At 38.9% G+C, this 27,723-nt stretch overlaps 1 protein-coding gene across 1 annotated transcript; it reads left to right on the forward strand.

Annotated features, from left to right (window-relative positions):
* The first annotated feature begins 76 nt into the window (after positions 1–76).
* Positions 77–27,723, forward strand: LOC139740716 (lactase/phlorizin hydrolase-like). Its single transcript, XM_071651281.1, has 9 exons — positions 77–372; positions 5,168–5,642; positions 5,880–6,441; positions 7,370–7,557; positions 19,282–19,291; positions 20,387–20,609; positions 24,315–24,789; positions 25,048–25,612; positions 26,253–27,723. Exons 1-9 carry the CDS (start codon positions 77–79, stop codon positions 26,564–26,566), a joined length of 3,108 nt encoding a protein of 1,035 aa, XP_071507382.1. The 3' UTR covers positions 26,567–27,723.

The following is a 27,723-nucleotide window of genomic DNA, read 5'->3' on the forward strand; positions in this document are numbered from 1 at the left end:
TTGTACAACTTTTAGTCTTGCTGGAATCTTGACAGACTGAATTTTCCCTCGTGCTACTTCGATACGCTAAAGCATCATGACGAGATTACCAATAGTTTTAGCCATTTCCATCATCTTCAGTGTCGCTCCGGCGATTTCCGACTATCCAGAGTTCGTGTATCCGGACGTGTTTAACGATCCCGCCAGGGACGCCCTTCTCTACGGGACTTTTCCCGAGGGCTTCGCCTGGAGCTCTGCGACGTCGTCGTACCAGATCGAAGGTGCTTGGGACGCTGACGGTAAAGGGGAGAACATATGGGACACATACACCCATGAAGGCGGGAATGTCTACAACAATGAGACTGGTGATGTTGCCTGTAAAAGTTACGAAAAGTAAGCTACTTTGACACCTGCTGTACTTCAAAAGATGATTATCCTCTGTCACACTCAGCTAAACCTGTCCGCAGCAATTTCGACTTTGAAAAAAAGTGCTACGTTGAATAATGAAAAAAAAAAACAGGTGAAAGTTTTATACATAATTCGAAAGAAAATTGTGCAACTACGGAAATTCGAAGTTAACGCTTTTCGTGAAGTAGCATCAATTCCCACATAGTATGAGAAAAGGTGTTTCTCTATACAGATGGAACTATCATGATAATTAGGTTACACCTCGTTATTCCGAAGGTTCGTTATTCCGAAGGCTCTTTATTCCTAAGATTCGTTATTCCGAAGGTTCATTGTTCCGAATTTCATTTTCGGATTAACCAATCTTCGGAATAACGAACCTTCGGAATAACGCCACAAATTTTCGGATTAACGAACCCTTTTTCATTTTCGGATTAACGAACCTTATATGTAGAGAGAATTTGCGTGTTTCGGATTAACGACCCTTCGGAATAATGAACCTTCGGAATAGCGAACCTTCGGAATAACGAACAGCACCCGATGATTATTATTCCCTTCCTCAGTGAATCATCTAGTAACAGTCTCTTTCTTTCAAGTCATCATTGAATCTTATATGAATTACTTCTTTAAATCTTTTGTCTAGATCACACTGGCCAAAATGTCTATCTTTAGTAGATGAATGTTACATTATACCCCAGAAAGTTGTCACGAACTAACAAAGTGCATAACAGAGGCATTGTTATTTTAGTTCATGGCAACAATTTCTGTCAAGATTAGCTGTCACAGATAAGAGTTTAAGTGATCGTGGATAACAAATACTTATCTGTAGTTTAAATCTATTCGCACTGAGCTCATAATTTGGGTTTAAAATAGTTCTAAAATGTGAGTTATGGATAGAAACAACCACTGTAAAATTTTTAATCCGTATAATCGATGTTAAGTATTGTTGAATACACAAAATGTGAACAATAGTTATAACAAAATGTTTCCAGACTAAACCGTCTACAGTTTATGGTTTAATAAGAAAAATACTGATATCTCCTTATATTTTAGGCTTTATTGCAAAATTTTCGTATGGTCGGATGTTTTGTGGTTCAAAAGACCTACATATGTGCATCAAATGTGATATCTTAAACATCTTTAAATCACATCTCCCAAAAGTAAACAGGAACTTTAATGAAGCCGTCGCTATTCCAGAGGTTTTAACATACTCTCATGGTTAAAGTCAACAAAGAAGCGGATTCGGATTTTTCCCCATGGTAGATTCGGTAACAGTTCGTTACTTGGAAGGTTTGTTAATCCAAAAAGGAAATAAGATTCGAAGGATCGTTATTACGCGCATTATTTCATTTCGGATGTACAAGTATTACGTCACTTTCGGATAATGAAGTTTGGAATAACGAGTCTCATTCATTCTTCTTCTTTTTTTTCGGATAACGAACCTTTGGAATAACGAACCTTATTTCATTTTCTGGTGAATGAACATTAAACGAACATTAAACGCCAAAAATGTCTGGGATTAACAAACCCTTTTTGATCTTCTGAATAGCGAACCTCTGCAATAAGAAAGATTATTAATCAATTTTCGAATTAATGAACCTCCGGAATAACGAACATCACCCTGAGACTCGGTAGATTTGATGGCAAAAGAATGTAGCTCACACAGAATGCCAAGATGTTTAAATTCATTTGACTCCTGTGCTCATGAGTCACGGGAGTCAACATTCAGCAATATCGTCTAGCATTTACCATCAGGCCTTAAGGCAAATAAAAACAAAGCTTGTTTCCTTCAAATGGTTTGATGGAAATGTACAACAAAAGTCGTTTATATACCAAAAACGTTAAATACCACAGTCAAGAGTGCATGGAACGAGTAGTTGCAAACAACGGAAATACAATCTTTTGGTCTGCCAGTAATATCATGTCTAGAAGTAAAGTTCGTTGTCCAGTAACTGTGTGTGGGCACTTTTCTTCATTTTTTGTTATTTCTGTGTTTTACGTTATTGTTGATGTTGTCGTTATTGTTTCATGTGGTCGCGTGTATATCTCCTCTTTTGGTCACATTTCCCTGGAATGCACGGCCAAATATTGTCTGTGCCATAAATTTGCTATTTCTATATATTCTATACAGTATGTTTGTATTCTAAAATCATAAAGTACTGTTTATAGTATCAGGATCATAATTATATCAATGAGCAAAAAAAATGGAATGTACAATGGTAAATAGATGTATTTAATACGAATATATTTTCTTGGTATAATAAATGGGTGCTGTCCTTGTTTTGTTTCCAGTGTTCCACGTCTTATATAAGCTTGGCTTTTTAGTGGAACACTGTTTTCCGTCATGGTAACTTACTTCTTCTTTTTTGAAGTGTGTGTTTCTTTTATATGACTTCATTCGTGCATATACTTTATGGTGCATTCGAAAAAAAAAACTGTTCTCCTCAGATGAATGACTAGAGACAACTTGTACCGCTTTGAATCATGTTTTCTTTTTCTTTTTTGATGATGGAAATAAACAAACTATTGAATTGAATTGAATTGAATTGAAATTCGAAGATAGGCCTATACAGGGTGTATCAAAAAAAAAGTTACACTTTTGAAAAAATTGTCTAAATTACATTTCAAAATATTTTGAGGATTTTTTCATATTTAAGGATTCCCAATATTCTCATCTATCAAGTGCAATCAACAAAACAAATTTTTTGTTCACGCTTGGCTGAACACTGACGCTCTTTGTCCAGAGTGTGAAAAAGGACTTGCGCTAAATTGAAAGAAGATGGAAAATTCAACCAGAAGCCCAAATAAGTGTTCTCATTTAAACAAATTGCTTTTTGCTCACAGTTTTGATTACTAGTATGCTATGTTAGTTTAAGAATTTTCTGGCAATTTTCTGTCACGTTTTAAATGATTCCATTGCGTTATGGAAGGTTGATTAACAACATCAAGATCTTTTAAGCACGGTCATCACAAATCATGCACAGACATATCGAACCCACATGCCAGTCACTCAGTCAAGAAGAAAAGTACAAATTAATGCATCCTTAGATCATTCAATCAATACAATCAATCCAATCAATCTAATCAATCTAATCAATCCAATCAATCAATCGATCAATCCAATCAATCAAGCATTCAATTAATCAATCAATCAATCTATCCATCAATCTATCCATCAATCAATCAAACAATCACTCAGTCACATTTGTATGTATGTTTTATAAAAAGTGGCAGATCGACGTACTTAAAGGCTAATCAATATTTGAAAAACTGATTTATTTGTTAATTTATTCATTCAATCAGCCGATTGATTATTTCAATGACTGAAAAGTGATTAATTGATTACTCAGTTTATTCACTGATTGATTGAACGACTCAATGACTGACTAACTGATATATCGGTTAATGTATTGATGGGTTGATTGATTGATTGATTGATTGATTGATTGGTTGATTGGTTGATTGATTGGTCAATCAATTGAAGAATGATTTGAATGTTGATGAATGTGGTACCACTACCACAATAATGAATAATTGGCATATGGTATTGATGTCTACGTGTATTGTGAAAACTGTGCTTTAAAGATCTTAAAGTAATTACACCCTCTAATTCTCACCAATTGATTTAGAAATGAAATCATTACAATTATGAAAAAGCTAACAAAAAAATCTCAGACTATCATAACATAATCAAAGCTTCAAGCAAAAGAGCAATTTGTTTGAATAGGAGCACTTATTTGGGCTTTTGGCTGAATTTTCCATCTTCTTTCAATTTGGCGCAAGTCATTTTTCACACTCTGAACAAAGAGCGTCAGTGTCCAGCCAAGCGTGAACAAAAATTTGTTTTGTTGGTTGCACTTGATAGATGAGACTATTGGGCATCCATAGATATGAAAAAATCTTCCAAATATTTTGAAAATTAATTTAGACAATTTTTTCAAATGTGTAACGTTATTTTTGATACGCCCTGTATACAAGGCGTGAAGGGTTTTTACTAGCATAATGATTCATGTATATGAGCCATATCTATCACGATTGTTACTTTATCAGTCAGTACACATTAGGTCAATATATACTTTGCGTTGGTAAATCGTCTTGACCCCTGCGTGGCTATTGATGCTATTTCTAGCGTCTATACAGGCAGGTTGATATAAGCAAAGTGGATATACCAGAAGTAAAATACAACAGTACCGGAGAATAGCTGTCGTATTTTCAACAGTCATTCGAGTTAAAAAAAAAATGAAACAAAGATGCAAAAGAACAGTCCATGTGCAATTGATACGCAATCAATGTACGATCAATCTGCGATCATTATGTGCAATCGATAATGTGCAAATTAACATTCCGACTTCCGTCCTAGTGTTCTATTATGTACAAAAACGTTTCTGTGCTTAATAATTCACAAAGTTTATGAAAGTTGAATATTTTGAAAGATGGAACAATAATTTGAATCAGACTCTATCTTACACTTTTTGATAAAAACTAGAGTTGGCAGGTTAGTCAAGTTACTGCTTAAAAAAACACACAATCGAAAACCAAGAAAAAGATAGAAACAATCCTTATATACGGGTCTTTGATTCTTGCTGTCATAATGACGTCCAGATATAAATCTACATTCAACATACCAACAACAAAAAAAAACGCAAAAAAAAAATAAAACACATAAGACATCATACGCCACTATAAGTTGATGATGGAAATGAAGGATGACCAGTCACAGTTTACGGTTGGAGTAAGCTCTTAAAATGATTGTTTACTTTGTCATGTTGACAATGCACGACAGGTATGCTAAGGACGTGGATGCTATGAATGCCATTGGACTCAAGTACTATCGATTCTCGATCTCCTGGGCGAGAATCTTACCCGATGGAACCATCAACAACGTCAACGAAGCAGGCATCGCCCATTACAACGACGTCATCAACGAACTCGTCCAAAACGGGATCACACCAATGGTGACGCTCTACCACTGGGATCTCCCTCAGGCCCTCCAAGATATCGGAGGATGGGACACCGAGGACATCATTGACATCTTCAACGACTACGCCAGCCTGTGCTTCGACAGGTTCGGTGACCGTGTGAAACTGTGGCTCACCTTCAACGAGCCTTGGGTCCTCTCGCTGCTGGGTTACGGCAATGGTACGAACGCCCCTGGAATCAAAGACCCTGCTGTTACCGTCTACAGGGTGTCTCATAATATCATCAAGTCTCATGCTAAGGTCTACCACACCTACAACGACACCTACAGGAGCACGCAGGTTAGATTTCAATTCTGTCTTGATCCGTCCGAGAACAACAAGTTGTAAAACAACCAGCGGAATCAACATGTTGACAAACAAAGAATATATCAGTATCAATTAATTCGATATAATCATACAAACCATCGCTGTCATATTCCGCAAGAAAATTTTGATTCCATCTTTATACATATTCGGTACATTATTCTGTATCCTAGAACTTATCATTGACTCACTGTTTTTATTTTCTCTTTACAGAATGGTCAGATAGGCATCACTCTGAATTCAAACCATGTCGCGCCGTTGAATAAAAGCAAGCCGTCCGATGTCGAGGCTGCTGATCGCAACCTCCAGTTCAACCTCGGTTGGCATGCTCATCCGATCTTCATCAACGGGGATTACCCCGAGGTGATGAAAGTTAAGATTGGTCGAAAGAGTGCTGCCCAGGGATACAACCAATCCCGCTTACCTGTGTTCACCGAGGATGAGAAGGCCCGTATCAAGGGTACTAGCGACTTCTTTGGCCTCAATCACTACACAACCAACTATGCCGTCGATGGTGGAGAAAACCTGAACTGCACACCAAGCTATTGGACTGATTCGGACGTCATACAGTCGCAGGATCCTACCTGGCCCTCAACGGGCTCGGTGTGGCAGAAGGTGTGTCCCTGGGGAATTCGCAACCTGCTGAAATGGATCCACGACGAATACAAAAAGCCCATCTACGTCACCGAGAACGGCGTGTCGACCGTCGGAGTCCAGCTGAACGACGTGAGCAGACAGAAGTTCCTCCTAGCCTACATCAACGAGGTCTTGAAAGGTTTGTTCAGCGATTATATACAAAGTCACTCTTATAGTCAAAATCAATGTATTTCTGAAATTAATATTATGCTGCATTACAGAGTAAGATCTGTACTCACTCTTACCGTATAAGATAACTGGCTGGTATGATTCGAAGGAGCAATTTAGTGCTTTTATGATTTTCCCATATATTCACAAGCTGAATATTCCCACGTCATGTATACTGCCCTTACTTGATTCCATGGAGTAGAAATGAGCTATTATAGTGTCAATTCACTTTTACTGATTACATTGCTGCCTACATGTAGAAACTTTCAGCGCAAAATTTTTGATCAAAGTATATGCATGGGGTTTTGAGACATTATTAAAGAGTGTACTATAAACTTCTTGATGCATCATTCGTTGAAAGGGACAGGAGTCACAAGATGGCAGCAACTTAGTGATAAACAGTAAGAATGCACCAGAAAGGGAAAGAAAATGAGAAGCAAATGTGGTTTTGGTGTTACAGCAAGCCTATATCCAATTGTGGACAGCAGCATCCAGTTTCAACCCTGCATGGGTAACTTGTATTTTCTTAGTGACTTAAATATATAGTGCATTCGTATTACTGCCAATTTGCCTCGCCTGTCCCAGCATTCTAAGAATTAGCTGTTGCTTTCACACACACCAGAAACCCCCCCCCAAAAAAAAAACAAAAAAAAAACAACCAAACAAACAAACTAAATAAATCAACTTCAATGTATATTCCGCGTATGTGTGCCTACAGACGTAATCGGAAAAGAAGTTACGTGAACTTCTGATATTAACCTTGGCGGGCGCAAACACAGTGTGATAAATGTATCAAACAAAAAACAACAGACACAATCATAATGAAGGCCCTTCGTAGACAAAAGGACACAAATATTTTATAAAGTAAACAATCCCTTGTTATCATAATTATCTTTTAGCCGTCAATATTGATGGATCTGACGTCAGGGGGTACACTGTGTGGTCACTTATGGATAACTTTGAGTGGGCATCGGGTTACACCGTACAGCTTGGACTGCACTACATCGATCGATCCGATCCGGACCTCACCAGGCAGGCAAGGCAGTCGGCAATTACGTACAGCGAGATCGTCGCTCAGAACGGATTCGTGCGGGAAAACCTGGGCGAGACTCAGGAACCATCTGGGGTCGTGGTCGTCAGGGCGTCGCTCCTGTGGAATGTACTACTACTAGCATTAGTTCTTGCGCTCTTTTGAGTACAGTGGCTAGTCAATGAACGTGATCAATAGTGGCTGAACAGTGACTGCACTGTGGAGATTAATGATTTCAGGACATATGTTTTGTCAAAAGTTAATATAACAGGTAAAATGCTTGGGGATGGTCCTTTAGAATGCCTTTTAGATTCACATTTTTGGTACATAAACTAACATCTATAACACTATTTTCCCGTGTGTCCTGTCAATCGTTCAGGCATTTTGTTCTCATAATGAATGGATAGATTTTACTTTGCATAGTGCAGCGAAAAATGAAAACGAATTGATGAATCAATTGATGAATGAATAAAACAAAATATAGTCTAGAATGAATAGTGTATGAATATGTAGACAATATTGAATTACGTGTTTGTATACTATATGTCGTATCCGGGCAATTACCCCCAGAGGGCAATTACCCCCCCCCCCCCCCCCCCGGGCTAAATACTGGTTAGTGGTAAGGATAGAGTAAAGATTAGGGTTAGGGTTAGCTTTAGGATTAGGAGTTTGGTTAACGGTTAAGATTAGGTTCAGGATTAGGATTAGTATTAAGGCCAGTGGAAGGGTCCGGGGTAATTGCCAAGAGGATAATTGCCCTAGACCAATATGTCTATGTGTATAATGCATTATTATGACATACACAAATAAAAGGACAGAGCACTATAACTTGAACTCTGAGAAATATCGGACAAACAAAAATAGAAGTGTTGTAGTTTTGATACAGTGGAATTTCATGTTTTTATATCGGTATCAAATTATAGAACCCTATTCCTTCTGTGCTTTTTCATTTATAACCATACCAGGAGTTACTGAAAGTTATCAGCGAATCCTATACAGCTTATACTAACATTATACAGAACTAAAATTACTGAAAATAATGTGGGGAACTGGGGGGGGGGGGGGGAGGAACGCTAACAAAGGAACGTGAGATAATTATATTTAGATGAATGAAAATGTCACATTAATAGCATTTTTAGCTTCTTGGTTGATTCTTTCCTTTGATTTCATTCAAATCGATTTTCTGTGGACATTATTTCCTCCCTGAGATTGGTAGTAAATGGACTCCAAATTAGACGTACAGCACATGGGCGTCACCAGGGGGGGTGCGTTGGGTGCGAACGCACCCCCCTTCAGATCCTTAAAAAAAAAAAAAAAAAAAATCAGTCTGCGAGCGACCTCAACGCCGGATGCTAGATGATTACTCTTTTCTATTTTTTTCTTTATATTTTGCACCAGGGACACACACACACACACACACACACACACACACACACACACACACACACACACACACACACACACACACACAAATCAATTCGCACCCCTGGTTCTGGCAGCACTGATTTTATACATATCTATTAGTATTCTACAGTGTTTACTATTTATCGACCGTACTGTACATCCGTACGATACGGAGATACGTGTGCTACTTAGGGTCTATGTACGTTACTTCTGACCAATCCATTGCCAGCCCAAGAGCGAGCCCTAGCCTCACTAAAAAAAGATGAAAAAATGGAGTGGCAAGCGTATCATTTTGCCCACCCCCCTCCATAATTCCAGAGACGAGAAGATTTTCTTATCTCTTTTTTTGACAGAAAAACAAAAAGTTACCCCCATAAAAATATTGGAGGGGCAAGCATATTTAAATTTTGCCTCCCCCATAATTAATAATTCCCGAAATGAGAAGATTGTCTTGCTTTTGAAAGAAAACAAAAATGTTGCCCCCATAGAAATGTTGGAAGGCAAGCGTACCATTTGCCCCACCCCACATAATCATAATTCCCGCGATGAAAAGATTTTCTTGTTTTTTTGTTAGAATTCAAGAAATCTGTCCAATTATTTCACCCAAAAGCAGTGGCGTAACTACGGGGGGAGGGGGGGGGGGGGGTAGGGGTGCGCCCCCTCCCAATCCGCTGGTAAAAAAAAAAAGACTTACCGAAATAGTAATTCAAGTGTTAGTAAACTGCTTTTGAATGAAAGGGTGATCAAGAAATAAGATATTTTTCTATGATTTCTTTTAACCATAATTAGATAGGTATAGATACAGTGTGAAACATTGTTTAAAAACCCCGGACCCGATAAAAGATTGTGATTCAGCGTGATTCCTGGTTGGCATTCTGCATATAAGCAGGATGTGCGCAGTGTACTCGGTACATCCGAACGAAGAGTCGCTACAATGTTGCGCAATGTGATGTAGAATGTACACCTTTGTACCTTACGCTTCGTTATATCAAAGCTAGATCATTGATTTTGCAGTGTTGCGTTACATACTAGTCTATGTAAAAATGTCTTGCATTGCCAATGAAAAGACTTGACCTGGGCTAATTCCTAACTTTTCCATGTACATTATAATACACACACACAAACAAACACGCACAATTAGTTTAGGGGATGCTCTAAAGTGCAGATTTTGGACATCCTTTCCCCGCTTGGTCACTTCGACGCCACCTCGCTGGTCATACCTCCCCCAGTCATGAACATAAACCCACACCCTTGACTACCAGTGGCGGATCCAGGGAGAGGGGCGCACCGGGCGTCCCCCCCCCCCCTTTAATTTCCAAAGCGAAAAAAAATATAGCTTCAAACGGCAGTTTTTGGACAGTAAAATGTCAAAATTTTCAAGCTCGCTCGCTCCTCTCGCTCGCATTTAGTCGTAATGCCATTCTCCTGAAGTTGCTGCCAGTAATTTCCGGCAGTTGCGCCTGGTGCGCCCCCTTAATTTCCAAAGCAAAAAATATATAGCTACAAACGGCAATTTGGGGACTGTAAAATGTCAAAATTTTAAAGCTCGCTCGCTCCGTTCGCTAGCATTTAATCTTTATGCCATTCTTCTGATGTTGCTGCCAGTAATTGCCTGCAGTTGCGCCCGGTGCCCCTCCCCCCTTAATTTCCAAAGCGAAAAAATATTGCTAAGAAAAGAACGGCAGTTTTTGGACTGTAAAATGTAATATTTTCAAGCTCGCTCGTCCCGCTCGCTCGAATGTAATCATTACTAGTATGCTCTCCTGATATTGCTGCCAGTATTTGCCAGGAGTTGCGCCCGATGCGCCCCCTTAAATTCTAAATCGAAGAAATATAGCTACAAACGGCAGTTTTGTTTGTTTTTTACTGTAAAATGTCAAAATTTTCAAGCTCGCTCGCTCGCTCGCTCGCATTTAATTGTTATGCAATTCTCCTGATGTTGCTGCCAGAAATTGCCGGCAGTTGCGCCCGGTGCGCCCCCCCCCCCCCCCCCACCTCCTTTATTTCCAAAGCGAAAAAATATGGCTCCAAATGGCAGTTTTGGGACTGTAAAATATCAAAATTTTTAAGCTCGCTCTCTTCGCTCGCTCGCATTTATTGTTATGCCATTCACCTGATGTTGCTGCCAGATATTGCCAGCAGTAAGATGCGCGCGATGCGCCCCCTTAATTTCCAAAGCAAAAAAATACGGCTACAAACGGCAGTTTTTGGACTGTAAAAATGTCAAAAATTTCAAGCTCGCTCGCTCGCTCGCTCGCATTTAATTATTGTTATGCAATTCTTCTGATGTTATTGCCACTAATTACCGGCAGTTGCGCTCGTTGCGCCCCCACCCCTCCTTTATCTCCAAAGTGAAAAAATACGGCTCTAAATGGCAGTGTTTGGACTGTAAAATATCAAAATTTTTAAGCTCGCTCTTTTCGCTCGCTCGCATTTAATTGTTATGCAATTCTCCTGATGTTGCTGCCAGTAATTACCGGCAGTTGCGCCCGGTTCGCCCCTACCCCTCCTTTATTTCCAAAGCGAAAAAATATGGCTCCAAATGGCAGTTTTTGGACTGTAAAATGACAAAATTTCCAAGCTCGCTCTCTTTGCTCGCTCGCATTTAATTATTATGCCATTTACCTGATGTTGCTACCAGTAATTATACCAGCAGTTGCGCTCGGTGCGCCCCCCTTAATTTACAAAGCAAAAGAATATGGCTACAAACGGCAGTTTTTGGACTGTAAAATGTCAACATTTTCAAGCTCGCTCGCTCCGCTCGCTCGCATGTGGTCGTTATGCCGTTCCCCTGATATCGCTGGAGGTAATTTGTCGTTTCACACCGTCATTCTATAATCCATTTATAAGGGGTACAACCCTCTCCGGCACTTCCACACCCTCACCCCCCCCCCCCACCCTTGCTCGCTCCCTCGCATATTACCCCCCCCCCCCCCCCCCAAGATGAAATCCTAGCTACCGGTGCGCCGGTTTCCCTAAAAAAACTGTAAGGGATTGAGAGCTTCCTATATTCCAAATGTCTGTCCAAAAAATATCGTAAACATTTAGTGTCAAAACGCACCCCCCTTGAAAAAAAGCTGGTGACGCCCCTGACAGCAGCAGTGTCAGAACAACGTTGAGGTGCGCTGATAGCATCGGATAAATCAAGCATGTATATGCATATGTAATCGTTATCAAGTGATTTAACAATTCTTTGAGTGAAATTCATTCTCATGTAGAAACTGATTAAATGAATGTTCAATAAAGCACACCACATTATGATGTACAGGATGTCGGGTTCATTATCTATTGTTTTGTGTGTTCAGTGTGTGTTGTATGTCTGCTTGTGTGTATGTGTTTTCGTATTTCATGCACTTATTCTGCGAGCCTCATGGGATCATGCGTCTTGTATTCCTTTAAAAGTATAATGATATTATCTTCAACGCACTTTTTATTTGGCATGACTTAAATCGACGTCTGCTGTAGTGTGTCAAACAATGCAAATAAACAACATCAATGGAACAAACAATGAACAAACATATTAATGAAACGTATTATGTAATGAACATTGATACCTATACTTTTTCGAGAAAAAAAATGGTGCCATTATCAACGTCGAATAGATCAAGCATGTATTCAGAAATATGTGCAAAGATTACGCGATATGATCATTGTCAACGATTATAGTTATATCAATTAATACTACTTACATATAGCCATGGACTGAGCGGTGTAAGGTCCAGGTTAAAATGAAAAATGCTAAAATTTCGCCCTTTCTTCATATTATTTTGTAAGTTGGAAATGGCTCATGGTATCTTCATGAAACCTATAATGATTCACCTAGATGGCTATATGGGTCATGGCTTAAAGGTCAGGCTGAAATGCTAAAATCTATTTACTACTCAGTGGAATTACACTAGTTGTATTTTCCCCATATTATGGAAATGATTGACTTTTTACACTTGATTAAAAGTATATAGTAAATGGCCATGAATCACCTCAAAATAATTCTGGAGGAAAAGATTTGATCCAAGGGGTCAAAGGTCAACGTTTTGTAATTTCGTGCAATTGCAATGAAGTATATGCATTCCATTTGGACACTTATTAGTTGGTGGTTCTGCTGTAGTTTTGTAATGCCAGGGAGGTGAGAAGAAACCCAACTCCATTTTCGATGTGTACTTGAAGACCTATTGGGAGCATGAAGAGGTATAGCAGTGGCGGATCCAGAGGGGGGCGCAAAAGGCACACGCCCCCTTTCTTTTTCGTAAAAAACAAAAGAAATAAAAAGAAAAACAATGAAATGAAACCCGGAAGTGGCACCAGAAATATTAGTCACGCCCCCCCCCCCCCCCTTTACAGAATTCCTGGATCCGCCCCTGGGAAGCATATCATAAAGCGACGTTCTGTAGTTTATTATGTCGTGACAAACTTTGCATGATGCAAATACAGAGACCACGGGACCTTCAAGCCAACAGGTTCATTGGGTTACTCGGCAACCTCGCACAGAGACAATTATCTAGAGCATCAGCAGATAGTCAGCATGTCAGCCAATGATAATTCAATCGGGGGGCATGACATAGCTTTTTTCTTTTCTTTTTTACCGCTGATGTAAGTATGTGTATACTACTACAGCGTGTGTGTGTGTGTGTGTGTGTGTGTGTGTGTGTGTGTGTGTGTGTGTGTGAGGGGGGGGGGGTATTAGGAGTTAGTGCTCGTGGTTGAGTCAAAGGTCAATACTCTCCCCTCTCCCAATCCGATTTCGACCTTTTTGTCTTCACTTGTCTTACCCTTTTCTTCAATGAAAAAAAAAAACACGCTTTACTGCTCATCTTTCACAACTGATTTTTTGGCGTATCATATCTTGCAGGGCGATTACCCCACGGGGGTAATTACCACCTCCCCCTCCCCTCCCCCCCCCCCCCCCCCATGGCCAAATGCTGGTTAGTAATAAGGTTAGTTTAAAGATTAGGGTCAGGGTTCGGAGTTTGGGTTTAGGATTAAATTCGGGATTCGATTATGGTTAGGGGAAGGGGAAGGGTCCGAGGCAATCCCTTTAGACCCGTTTTTTAGGGTTCCATTGTGACGACATTGTGGTTGCAGCAAATATCGCTGATGGTTAAAAACATGTTGATCTCTACAGCGTCATTACTAAATATACTTTCCAAATCCAATTTTGATGAAACTTCTGTCAGTCATTTTATATAAACACTACTAAAGTGGAATATGCCTCCCATTTTCCGTCCATTGTCGTTCTTTCAAAGCGACGAAGATAGGCCGACAATCTGTGAAATGAGTGCAGAATTAAAACACACACACACACACACACACACACACACACACACATTGTTATCGTATGAATTATCATCGACGAAGAATGTTGAGCATATAGCCTACACTCCAGTGAACTGTAGTGTTTTGTTTGCTTTCATTGGAGTCATCATTTATTTTGTTCTTTCTTTTCTCTCACACCCGTGATGTCAAGAACATCACTTGTCATTGAGACACAGAACACGATTATACACACATTCAATATATTTTTAGTTTAACCACCTGTCACTTATAAGGTCACGTGCCACTTCAGTCTGCAGTTCACCACCAGGTCAATTACCGGTATCGTACCATCAAATATTGATGCTCTTTAAACATAATAAAAGATGACTATGCTAGTTCTTATCAAAATGTGACAAATGAAATCAACAACGCCGTCCACTCTTATTGTTGAAATGTAGCAACACAAATATTGCAATGTAATGCCCATTCTTTATCTATAACCATCGGAAGATTTTTTTTTTGTTTCAGCTGATGAACTTTCAAAGCATATAGGCCAATCAATACCAAATCTTCATGAATGAAAAAAATAATACTACACGGCCTATGTATGTGGTAATGGACGCTTTTATTCACGAAAAATTAAATTATAACGTTAGAAATTGTTTGATAACACAAACTAGTTTTCGTACGCATTTTTCTTTTTAGATTTCTCACAAGATCACAACATTTCGTACTTGTATGAACGTATAGATTAATTTATATATGCAAACTCTGCTGAGGATAACATGAAGAAGACAAACAAATAAATTGGTAGATAGCTAAATGAATACAGAAATAGATAGACAAATAAAAATTATATTCAATCAGTGTTGTGGAAACTTGGTGTGAAGAGATCTAATTGATTAACGTTAGACTCTTTCGGTCATTCCGACTGGATTACATTCCTGTTTGGTTTAAATTGTCTTCGCTTCTGATGTAAGGAAATTAATTGGTCCAAGGAATCTCTTTGTATCAAAGTTCCCTGCAATGCTATCAAATTGCCAGAAAATCTGACTATGCTGGTACAGGATTGTTCCGTTTTATCTATTACGCTTTTACCCGGGTCCTATTTGCTGTTTTTTTTTTTTCATTTCATGCTAATATAGTGTAAAAGGCGTTGATAAGGATAAGAATGATCGTATCATTCTCAGCATGCCTCTATACGTGTGTAGGCAGGTAGCACTATATAGGAGAGGAATGTCCGAGTTCTGGTGGGAAATTCTCTGTTGGAATATTTCGGTTATTTTATGAGCATGCGAGACCTGTGCTGATCAAATATCTTTGCTTCCATTGACCATAGCTTTCTCTTAATTCGTTCATTTGAAGTTCAGCGAGAATCTTTATCACATCATATTTCCGCTGAGCAATCGCATCTGGATAGTCGAACTCCATCAACGATTCTGAGTCGGTTTGGCATCTTGGAATCGATGACTGCAAGATATTTTCAACAATGTCTGCATCGCTTCTTTCCAGATATCTATTGTTGTCATTTTCAACAAATTCTGGTGCAGAAACTAATTCAAGATTCACATGATTACTGTCATTGCTTTGTACTCCATCAATTTGAGCCGTCAAATTGGGCTTCGATGCCAGACTTTCGACAATTAATGTTCTCTTCGTATCATCTGTGAATAACTGTTCGCTTGAGCTGTCGATACAAACACGATTAAATGTGGACGGCGTAGATGGCTCTGTAACTTTTTCATGTAGCCTTTCGTCACCAGCAACCTTCTTCTGTTTTCTGCAAATCTCACTAAAATTCTGACTATCAGGCATATCCAAGTGCGTTCCTGAAACCATGACTTGGTCTGTAATGACCCGCTGGAGTTTATCAGCTGCCATAGTATGGGTAATAGAGTCAGCATCGTGTTTCCTTTCTTGATCTTTCCTTGCAAACTCGACGGCTGGCTGCAAGTGGACTTTATCGGCATGTGTGGTAAACTTAGCAGTCTGACTCCAGCAAACCCTCTCTCCATTTCTTTGTCTTTTGACGTCATCTTTGATTTCCTCATCATATCCCAGCAATGCGACATCTTTAGATGATACTGAATTTGAACATTGCGTGGAAAAGAGATCCTTGAAAGGTCCGCACACATAGTTATCTCTTGAGGAAGAGGTTTCCTCTCCAGAAATAAAAAGGGAGGGAATTGAGTCAGGTGAATGAGAGATCGCATCGGCACATCGCTCGAGTTTCTTTTCCCATTTACTGATTGCCCTGCCAAGAAAAGAGATAAATAAAGGTTCCGTGGTGAATCAAAATAGTAGTAAAAAAACCTTGTGTCGCAAGTACTAGTGTATAGATCTGTCTAGATCAATGATTCTTAGGGGCCGCCAAATAAGACGAAATTAAAGATCTAAGAAAAAAAACCCACTTTGAGAGTACAATGATTCAGCGTTTTTCTTTTCTTGTTTTTCTTTGATAATTGTTATCGCAATTGTTTCACTATCAGTAAAAATTCGAATGAAAACAATGACTCCTGATGTACAAACATCTAAATTATCTTGTCTTCGTCCGTGACCTTCTTGAACAAACAAGAATCCATACTTCAGTCAAAGCACAGACGCTTGATAATATGATCGATAGTTGACTGAGCACAGCATAAATAAGAACAAGATTGAATGGAAACCTTTTCAAAATCAGATCCACTCCATTGGTCAGCCTGTCGTTCTGGCTGATGTTGCTGGTGGTCTGGTCCCCTTGTGTCCTCCAAGACGGTGTTCTGGGAGTATGGACGGGGTGTGACAAACTATTTCCCTCTAAACGCAAAAATGGAAAAAAAAAGTTTTAACAAATCGTTAAACTGAACATTTAGCAAGAATAAGCTTATCTAATTGTGTAACATTGCTAACATAATAATATTATTTCTTTCTTTTCCTCTTAGTGAATGCGTTATCAAAACGCTAATATATCATTCAATGATTAACAAAACGTAGACTTGGTGAAGTATGCAAGTTGTATATCTAACTTTTCATGTCTTATAATCATGGTGCTACTTAGCCTATAGCTCCATGTCTAATATAATAATTATCAACTCAATATTCCCAATACTTACTCATTTTATGAAATTCTGTAGCCTCTTTGAGCATAAATATATTGCGGCAAATGGTGCAAACAATGGCACGCAAGAGTAACGTGAGTAGAGTGATGCACTTTCAGTGTGTATGAGCAAGGCCCGAAGGAGGTATCACACACTTCTCTCTAGTACACGTTACTCCATGACGTCCACGCATTGTTAGATAACCAGTATCTTCGCAACCACCACAGTCACGCGCATCAGAGCTCGTGACGTCATAATACTTGATTCATATACATGTACATGTAAATCATACATAGTAATTGGTAGTGTAGTGTTGTCTGCATTCCACTTAGAATTTGAATAATTACGCAGTAGCCTTGTAGAGCCCACATATATAAAAATCGTCCACTAATGTCAAAATTACCACAAATGTCATAACACGTCAACCACAAATGTCATATAGCACGGTGACCACAATTAAATGTCAAAATTTCCATTTTACTGCAAATGTCACAACGCCTCAGCCACAAATGTCAAAACTCATTGCTCCCATTAGAATAATGAAAAATAGTGAATCATACTACAATTCGATCAACGTTTATCTGTCCAGGGAGGTGGGAAGAGTCCCACTCTTAGAGATGGGATGAAGGTTGATCCCAGAATTACCCGCAAATGTCATAATGCGTCAACCGCAAATGTCAAAACTCATTGAATGCATTATATACTACTGACTTTTGGTGATTATGACATTAGTGGACGAGTTTGACATTATTGTGGGTTCTATGCAATGCCTACCCGCTGCAAATCACAAGGATTAGAACCAGCACTGGCTGTCGGGTGGAAGGAAGCTCGGTGGTCTAGTGGATACGCCTATCCGGGGATCAGGAAGTTGTAGGTTCGAATCAGATTATGGTCAAACAGTAGTGCTTGGTTTAGGTCTGACAAATTTAAAAGAACACACAAGAGGCTATGGTAAAGATTAGTATTCATGAATCACGAATAAAAAGGGAATCGCTTCACAAGAGTATTATGAAACCTTAGAATAGTTTAGCAAAGCAAAAACAACAAACAAACAAACAAACAAACGAACCAACCAACCAACCAAAAACTAATAGATGGGCCGAGTGCATGTCTACAATTTTTGAACTGGTTTAAACAAGCTTTGGAATGACGAACCTATCAAGTTTGACGCCACCTCACCTGGCCATGACCCAGCCTACCCTACGCATCGACCAAATTTGGATCTGAATATAGAGGTTGCGCTCAGAGTCATCCATAGCCCGTAGGCCTATCCATTATGTAGGTATACATATCCCTGTGTGAGATGTTGCAACGCGAAATATACGATAAGTAAGATTCTTGGAAATTCAGACGACTTCTTACATTTCATGGATAGTCCATCATGATTCTTGCTCGAACTCTCGAAATACTTTTGATTAAAAAAAATCGAAACACGAAAGGGATACGCACAGAAGGGTTATATCATGTATCAGTGTGTGATTACCATGTTCATCATTCTTCTGATGTTGTGATGAACAACAAAGTATCTTAAAGCCTTTAGTTCTTCATCTGTTAGCACAGTGAACAGCATAAGCCAAACAGAATGTGGCGAACCATAACTTGATAAAACTACTCAGTCTCATCGCACACAAGCATTATAGTGACTATGTTGGAAAACGCTACCATATTATTTGCACTGTTATGTTTACATCATTTCACAATTGCAGAGATGAAAATTTCTATAGGAATTCCGTCATTGAAGAGCAACCCTCATGGGAGTCGCAAGCAGACCCACCCCCTTCGCTTCAAAGTAGAAGTTCAGGGAATAAGTTCCATTCGATGATCTCAATGCATTATTTTATGCGGAGAACAAAAGGCTTCGCGCAGACGCAAACAGGTTCTTTTTTTTATTGAAAGGTTTATTTATTCATATCACATCTCGTAGCCCAAGGGCTAAATTGCGTGTAATATAACATAAAATATGTACATACAAATTCAAACATTCAGACAATTACAGAATAAAGTATTTACACGTGTGATAGAAATAAGTGGGAAAATATCATAATTACAGAAATCAATAAGTTGAGCATTATGCAAGATAAGAACATATTCCGCATTTGTCAAAACAAACAGAATTACACAAAAAATACTGTGACGACTGATTTGCCTCTACTCCATTAAAACTACAAAACATCATACACAAAACATCAGGTTTACATGACTGATAAATAAAAGGTATTTCGAAATGTGATTGCACAACCCCAAATATAATTAAATCACTGTTTTTACATTTCATAACAAAATTTCATTCTGATGGCTGAGTTATCACATATGACTTATATACCCTACATATAGCACTCTCAACCGACCCTTCCAAAGCCCCGTAACCCACATTCTTCTTTAAACATCATCAAAATAACATCAAATTCACAGAAAAATTCGTCTAACTGTACAAAAGTATGGATACAAATTTCATATTTCTCCATTCAGAATTTGCAGAAATATGGGGAAAAGATAACGTTGTGAGAGTGATTCTCAACGTAAGTATCAATATTAGTATCAATCTTATCTCCGCCATTATTTGAAGAGATGAAAGGTCACTAGGTCAAAGCCCCTCCATTTACTCTTCAAGGTTGTATTGACTGTTGCTCGATAGAAGCTTGACATCTATCAAAAACTTGGGTTCCATCGCCATGGTTACTCTTGAAGAATACCCAAAGTTCGTTTGAGTGTGTAATTCTTTGTAAAAGTTGATAAACAAGGAGGGTACAAGGGCGTGTGTGCCCGAGATAAATACGACCCTTCCAACAAAATAACGTTATCAAATCTTTTATGCAATAAGGGGCGTTACCTCCTCCAAATTTACCCGGTCGCCTAAGCAATGTGAAGTAGTAACTATAGCGGTCGGGGGTTTGAAAGCATTATCAATAAATACACTCGGTCTATGAACACCGATGTATCAATAGGAAGGACGGCAGCAAAGTTACACATTAATAACTTAGAAACTGAGAAACATTTTCCAGAAGTGGTTTGCTGGCATCTTTGACAATTTGAATTTTTCGTTTTTGCTACATTGATACATAAAAGTATCAAAGTTGTAATCATGACAAAATTACTGATAGTTTTAGCTATTTCCGTCATCTTCAGTGTCGCTCCGGCGATTTCCGACGATCCAGAGTTTGTGTATCCGGACGTTTTCAACGATCCCGTCAGGGACGCCCTTCTCTACGGGACTTTTCCCGAGGGCTTCGCCTGGAGCTCTGCGACGTCGTCGTACCAGATCGAAGGTGCTTGGGACGCTGAAGGTAAAGGAGTGAACATATGGGACACATACACCCATGAAGGCGGGAATGTCTACAACAATGACACTGGTGATGTCGCCTGCAACAGTTACGAAAAGTAAGCTACTTTGACATCTGCTACTTTAAACCATGATGTGATTCCAGAATAACTGTTTTTGTCTGTTGTTTTCGAGAGGTATGCGTTATGAATATTTTGCCCATTTTCTTTTTTTTTTCTCTTTCAAGGCTGTCGCATCCTCAAACTATATGCTTATTTGACGACAGTCTTCTGCATTCACACTCCCAATACATGCGCCATCAGTGAGCTTACTTGATTCACTTTATCCCGACTGGTTACCAATGGACGTGTTCTCTTATTCTTTTCTTTAATCTGTACAAGTATATCTCAGTTATGTTCGGATGTAGCCTACACTCTGTATGTTTTATTGTCTTGAAAACTCTACATTGTATTTCATTTGCAAAAAAAATTCCCAATAAATTCATTTGAACTGATTTGAATGATTATATGCCACTCATACTCAACTGCACTTGTCGATAGGAACCTATGTTACGTATAGCACGATAGATTACACTACACTCTGCGTTCATTTGACTTCGTAAAAATGTGTTATGCTGAATCCAAATGAATACAAATTTTGAATTATTCGGAAGAAAATGTGTGTAAGTTACGAAATACGTTTAATGAAGTAGCGTCAATTAACACGTATTATGATGAGAAAAGGTATCAATCTGTACCTGAAATTATCATAAAATTCCTTTTCTCAGTGAATCCGTTACTAACAACCTCTTTCTTTTCAAGTCCTCGGGGCGTTTTTGAAGTCTTTGTCTTTTATCTACTTTTGTGGATCATAGTCACCAAAAAAGTAAATCTTTAGTAGATCAATGTTGCATTACGCCATAAAGTTGCATAAAACTAACAAAGTGCATCATGTCAGAGGCATTGCTATTTTAGTTAAAACAATTTCTATCAAGATTAGCGGTTACAGACAAAAGTTTTAGTGAATTGTAATGAATACTTGTCTGTAGTTTAAGTCTATTCACACTGAGCTTATTTGGGTTGTGGCTTACTGTTTAAAATTGCAAATAGATGATTATCTTATAGGGAGTATCTATCACATCATATTATTCTGGCTGTTCTATTTTGCCATATACCGGTGTTGTATCTTGCATAGAAGTTCCAGCGCTGAACGATTTAATCTAGACAAAAAAAAATTGTTTTCATATAAATTCAAATACGTACAATTTAGAAATACAGGACAGCACTCAAAACACCCTTAATTTTCTTCGGACCTGTTTTTAGCATTGTGTAATAATGTGTAGTTTTAACTGGCGTGAGGTATCATATCACAAGTGGTAAAGCGTGAGAAAGATGAACACCTGTCTTGACTGATACTTGGTTCCAAAGTCTATGAGAACAAGCCAGACTGGTGGGCACTTGGAATTTATTACCGACATACACTCAAAGTAGTATGTAGTACGGTTTTCGGACGTAAGATAAGAAAGTTGTAAAAATGTGAGGTGTCACATGTTTCTACACAACAAAGATATCGGTTGCAATCGCACATGCAAATTAGATGAGGCTTTGACATCATCGCTATGAACCTTTTTAGCTTTATTACAAAACAACCAGAGTTCATTTTTGTTTATGTGTGTGTGTAGGTTTTGACAACCCTACTTCTCCCTCCAAAATGGTCACTACTGCTCAAACTTTAGTCCTCACGTTACGCAAATCCACTACTCCAATTTTGAATCAGATTTCAGGAAATCAAAGTCGTGAAAGATTTGTGGACTTGGATTATTTTTGTGTGTCTGTGTCTCTGTCTGTGTGTGTGTGTGTGTCAAAAAAGGCAGGACTTTTATACTATCCAACAACTCTCTCTCTCTCTCTCTCTTTGTCTCTTCGTGAAGCTATTGATAAAGCTGTCGATATTTTAGAGGTTTTAACATGGGCCTACTCTCTTAATTCAACGTCATCAAAGAAGCGGAGTTCTCGCTTTGGTAGATTTGTTTACAATTCGTTATTTCGAATGTACGTAATTCCGAAGGTTCGTAAATCCCTGATGAAATCAGATTCTTATTCTGAATTGCTAAGGTTCGTTATTTACACGAACATTTTATCATTTTTGGATTTACGAACATTACGTCATTTTCGGATAACGAACCTCATTTCATTTTTCTGATAACGAACCTTTTGGATAGCGAACCTCGGAAGAACGAACCTTCGGAATAAGGAACCATATTTCATTTGCGGATTAATGATCCTTGGGAATGACGAACCTTTGGGATAACGCCACAAATGTCTAGGATTAACAAACCTTTTTTTTTCAATTTCGGATTAACGAACCTTTAGGTATGGGGAGTATGTGTGTTTCGAAATAATTTATATCCTTACGAGGAACCTTATTAATTCATTTTGGATGAACGAACCTTTAGGCATGGGGAGTATGTGTGTTTCGAAATAATTTATATCCTTATGAGGAACCTTATTGATTCATTTTTGGATGAACGAACCTTTGGGCATGGGGAGTATGTGTGTTTCGAAATAATGAATATCCTTATGAGGAACCTTATTGATTCATTTTTGGATGAACGAACCTTTGGGCATGGGGAGTATGTGTGTTTCGAAATAATGAATATCCTTATGAGGAACCTTATTAATTCATTTTTGGATGAACGAACCTTTAGGCATGGGGAGTATGTGTGTTTCGAAATAATGAATATCCTTATAAGGAACCTTATTAATTCATTTTCGAATTAACGAACCTCCGGAATAACGAACATTACCCCTGAGACCCGGTAGATTTGATGCCAAGAGGATGTAGCGTACACAGAATGCTAAAGATTTTGTATTTCATAAGACTCCTATGCTCATGATTCATGGGAGTCAAAATTCAGCAATATCGTCTACCATTTACCGCCACTGGCTAGTAAAAATAAAAACTAAGCCTGTTTCTTTGACGTGGCGTGATGGAAATGTATGGCAACAAAAGTCAGGTAACCGTTTATACCGAAAAGCGTTCAATATCACAGTCAAGAGGGCATGAACGTGTCGTTGCAAGAAGGAAAATAAAAAAGGTCAGGTCTACCAGTAGTATCATATCTTGAAATAAAGATAGGCCTACAAAGTGTGATAGGGATTGTTTTCAGCCTTTTAAGGATTAATATCTAGCGCGACTATACGTTTATCTTTCAGTAAACGTTAATCAATATGCAATCATTATACATTCATGTACAATCATTGTGCAATCAATGTGCAATCAATCGGCAATCATTGCACAATCAATCCGCGATCATTGTGCAATCAAAGTGTAAATGAACATTTCGGCTTCGTCCATTCTGGTGTTTTATAATGTGCAATAATGTTTCTCTGCTTAATGATTGGCATAGTAGTTTGATGAAAGCTGAACATTTTGACACAGAAGAAAGATGAAACAATGATATATATGAGACTCTATCTTACACTTATAGATAAAAACTATAGACATGATAGAGTTGACAGGTTAGCCCAGTTACTCACTGTCTAGAAAATTTATAATTAAAAAAAAACAATAAACAGATCATTATCATAAATATACCTTATATTGGTCTTTAATTCCTGTCGTTATGATAATAGTCAATCATTACGTTGATATGAATACACATTCAATAGACTGTTACAACGAACCATTTACATAGCAATCACATAAATCCGCTCTAAGCTGATGATGGAAATGAAAGATTTGTTTTGTTACCAGTCACAATGGCCACATGTTACGGTGGGAGTACGCTCTTAAATGATTGCTTACTTTGTCACACACAACAGGTATGCCGAGGACGTGGCTGCAATGACAGCGATGGGACTCAAGTACTATCGATTCTCGATCTCCTGGGCGAGAATCTTGCCCGATGGAACCATCAACAACGTCAACGAAGCAGGAATCGCCTATTACAACAACGTCATCAACGAACTCGTCCAAAACGGGATCACACCAATGGTGACGCTCTACCACTGGGATCTCCCTCAGGCCCTGCAAGATATCGGAGGATGGGACACCGAGGACATCATCGACCACTTCAACGATTACGCCAACCTGTGCTTCCAGAGGTTCGGTGACCGTGTGAAATTCTGGATCACCTTCAACGAGCCGTGGATCGTCTCGCTGCTGGGTTACGGCGAGGGTACGAACGCCCCTGGAATCAAAGATATGGCTTCTACCGTCTACAGGGTGTCTCATAATCTCATCAAGTCTCATGCTAAAGCCTACCATACCTACAACGACACCTACAGGAGATGGCAGGTTAGATTCCGATTCTGTCTTGATCCGTTGGAGAACAACAAGTTATAAAACAACCAGCGGAATGAACACGTCGACAAATAAAGAATACATACATCGGCCATTGCATGTTGGCTGCGATATCAATGGACTTGATGTAATCATGCCAACCATCGCTGTGAAATTAATGGAAAAAAAATGATTCCCTCTTTACGCATATTCTTGATACGTTATTCTGTAAGAGGTTATCATTGACTCACTGATTTTATTTTCTCTTTACAGAATGGTCAGATAGGCATTACCCTGAATTCAAACCATGCTGAGCCGTGGAATAAAAGCAACCCGTCCGACGTCGAGGCCGCTGATCGCAACCTCCAGTTCAACCTCGGCTGGTATGCTCACCCGATCTTCATCAACGGGGATTACCCCGAGGTGATGAAAGAGAAGATTGGTACAAAGAGTGCCGCCCAGGGCTACAACGAGTCGCGCTTACCTGTGTTCACGGAGGATGAGAAGGCCCAAATCAAGGGTACTAGCGACTTCTTTGGCCTCAATCACTACACATCTAATTATGCCGTGGACAACGGAGAAAACCTCAATAGCAATCCGAGCTATTGGGAGGATTCAGACGTCGGAACGTGGCAAGATGCTGCCTGGCCCTCGTCGGGTTCATCATGGCTTGCGGTGTGTCCCTGGGGAATTCGCAACCTGCTGAAATGGATCCACAACGAATACCACATGCCCATCTACGTCACCGAGAACGGTGTGTCGACCGCCGACGTCTACGAGCTGGACGACGTGAGCAGACAGAAGTTCTTCCGTGCCTACATCAACGAGGTCTTAAAAGGTTTGTTGAGTGATTACAAAGTCACTTTTAGTAAAATGTATTTCTGAAATCAATATTATGCTGCATTACAGAGTAAGATCTGTACTCACAATACCGTACAACTGGCTGGTATGATTCGAAGGATTAGTACTTTTCTAATTTTCTCTAGCTGAATAATCATGTATACTGCCCTTACTTGATTCCATGGAGTAGAAATGGGCTAGTGTCAATTCACTTTTACTGGCATCATTGCTGCCTACATGTAGAAACTTTCAGCGCAAAATTTTTGAGCTAAGTTTATGAGATTTTGATACATTTCTACGGAGTGTACTATGGACTTTTGGATGCACCATTCGTTGAAAGGGACAGAAGTCACAAGATAATAGCAATAGTGATAAACAGTATACTAAAGAATGCACCAGAAAGGGAAAGAAAATGAAAAACAACTTTGGTTTTAGTGTTACAGTAGGTCTTCATCCAAATTGTGTAATACAGCGGCATAATCGTGCTGGTCAAGTTACTTGAACTTCAAACACACTGTGATAAATGTGTGAAAAAAACAAAACAAAACCAGACACATACTAGTAATAAAGGTCCTTCGTAGACAAAAGGACGCACATATCTTATAAAGTAAACCGTTCCTTGTTATCATATCTTTTAGCCATCAATATTGATGGAGCTGACGTCAGGGGGTACACTGCCTGGTCACTCCTGGATAACTTTGAGTGGGCAGCGGGTTACAGCGAACGTTTTGGAATGCACTACATTGACTTCTCCGATCCGGACCTCACCAGGCAGGCCAAACAGTCGGCAGTCATGTACAGCGAGATCGTCGCTCAGAACGGATTCGTGCGGGAAAACCAGGTCACGACTCAGCCCACGGAGGAACCACCTGTTATGACTACATCAGGGAGCGTGGCCGTTAGGGCGTCGCTCTTCTGTAGTGTACTAGCTTTACTTCTCGCGCTCTTTTGATCGCAGTTAATCAAAAGGGGCTGAACATTGACTGTACTGTAGAGATTACTAATTTCTGGAAAGAAAAAAATCTTTCATCAAAAGATCTTCTGTCAAAAAAAAATCACTATGACAAGTAAAATGCTTGGGGATGGTCTTTTAGAATGTATTTTAGAATCATATGTTTTCTTAAGAAAGCTGACATAACCGTTGAATCAAAAGAGTGATCATTGCAATTTAATCACGACACAAGTTAACATGTACAGTATAACACTCTTTTCCTGTATATCCTGTCAGTCGTTAAGGTTTAATTGTTCTCAAAATAGATGAATGATTAGATTTTACTTTGCATTGTGCAGCGAAAGATTTAAATGATAAATTAAAAAAACTTAAATTGAGTTGATGAATATTGATTAATAAATCTAAAGAAGAAATATTGTATAGATTGAATCGTGTATGAATATATAAGCAATATTGGCTTACGTGTTTGTATATATTGTATATGTCTATGTATATGATGCATTATGACGCATTTAAACATTTAACTGAATAATACAGAAATAAAAGGACAGAGCACAATAACTTGAACTTTGAAAAATATCGGGCAAACAAATATAGAAGTGTTACAGTTTTGAGACTGTCAATGGAATTTTGCGCTTTCATCTAAATATCAAATCATAGAACCCTATTCATTTTCTGCTTTTTCATTTACAACCATACCAGGAGTTACTGAAAGTTATAAGCGAATCCTGTACAGCTTATAAAATTATAAACAACTAAAATATTGAAAAGGATATGGGGACCTGGGACGAAGGAATGCTAGCAAGGAAACGTGAGATAGTATTTAGATGAATGAAAATGTCACATCAATAGCAACTTTCGCTTCTTGGTTGATTCTTTCTTTTGATTTCACTCAAATCGATTTTCTGTCGACATTATTTTCTCCTTGAGATGGTGGTAGGGAGGAAAAAAGTAGACGTACAGCAGCAGTGTCAGAACAACGCTAAGGCGCGCTGATGAAAGCCGTGTACCCCTGTGTATGGCTGGAGGGGTAAATAGCGTCGGATATATCAAGCATGTACATCGCGTGGTCCAACGATTCTTCGAGTGACATTCAGTTTCATGTAGAAAACAATTAGACGAATGTTCAATAAAACACACCATTAAGATGTACAGAA

The sequence above is a fragment of the Diadema antillarum genome, unplaced genomic scaffold, assembly GCF_040938485.1.
Source record: "Diadema antillarum isolate AM-2024a unplaced genomic scaffold, OU_Dant_1.0 seq00000876_RagTag, whole genome shotgun sequence".
NCBI lineage: Eukaryota > Metazoa > Echinodermata > Echinoidea > Diadematoida > Diadematidae > Diadema > Diadema antillarum.

What these genes read in the sequence shown, in the direction of transcription:
- LOC139740716 (XM_071651281.1), top strand. Translation starts at nt 77, where the DNA reads ATGACGAGATTACCAATAGTTTTAGCCATTTCCATCATCTTCAGTGTC. An exon ending in ACACCTACAGGAGCACGCAG is followed by an intron (nt 5,643 to 5,879) that starts GTTAGATTTCAA and finishes TTCTCTTTACAG; the next exon opens with AATGGTCAGATAGGCATCAC. An exon ending in GCCTGCAACAGTTACGAAAA is followed by an intron (nt 20,610 to 24,314) that starts GTAAGCTACTTT and finishes CACACACAACAG; the next exon opens with GTATGCCGAGGACGTGGCTG.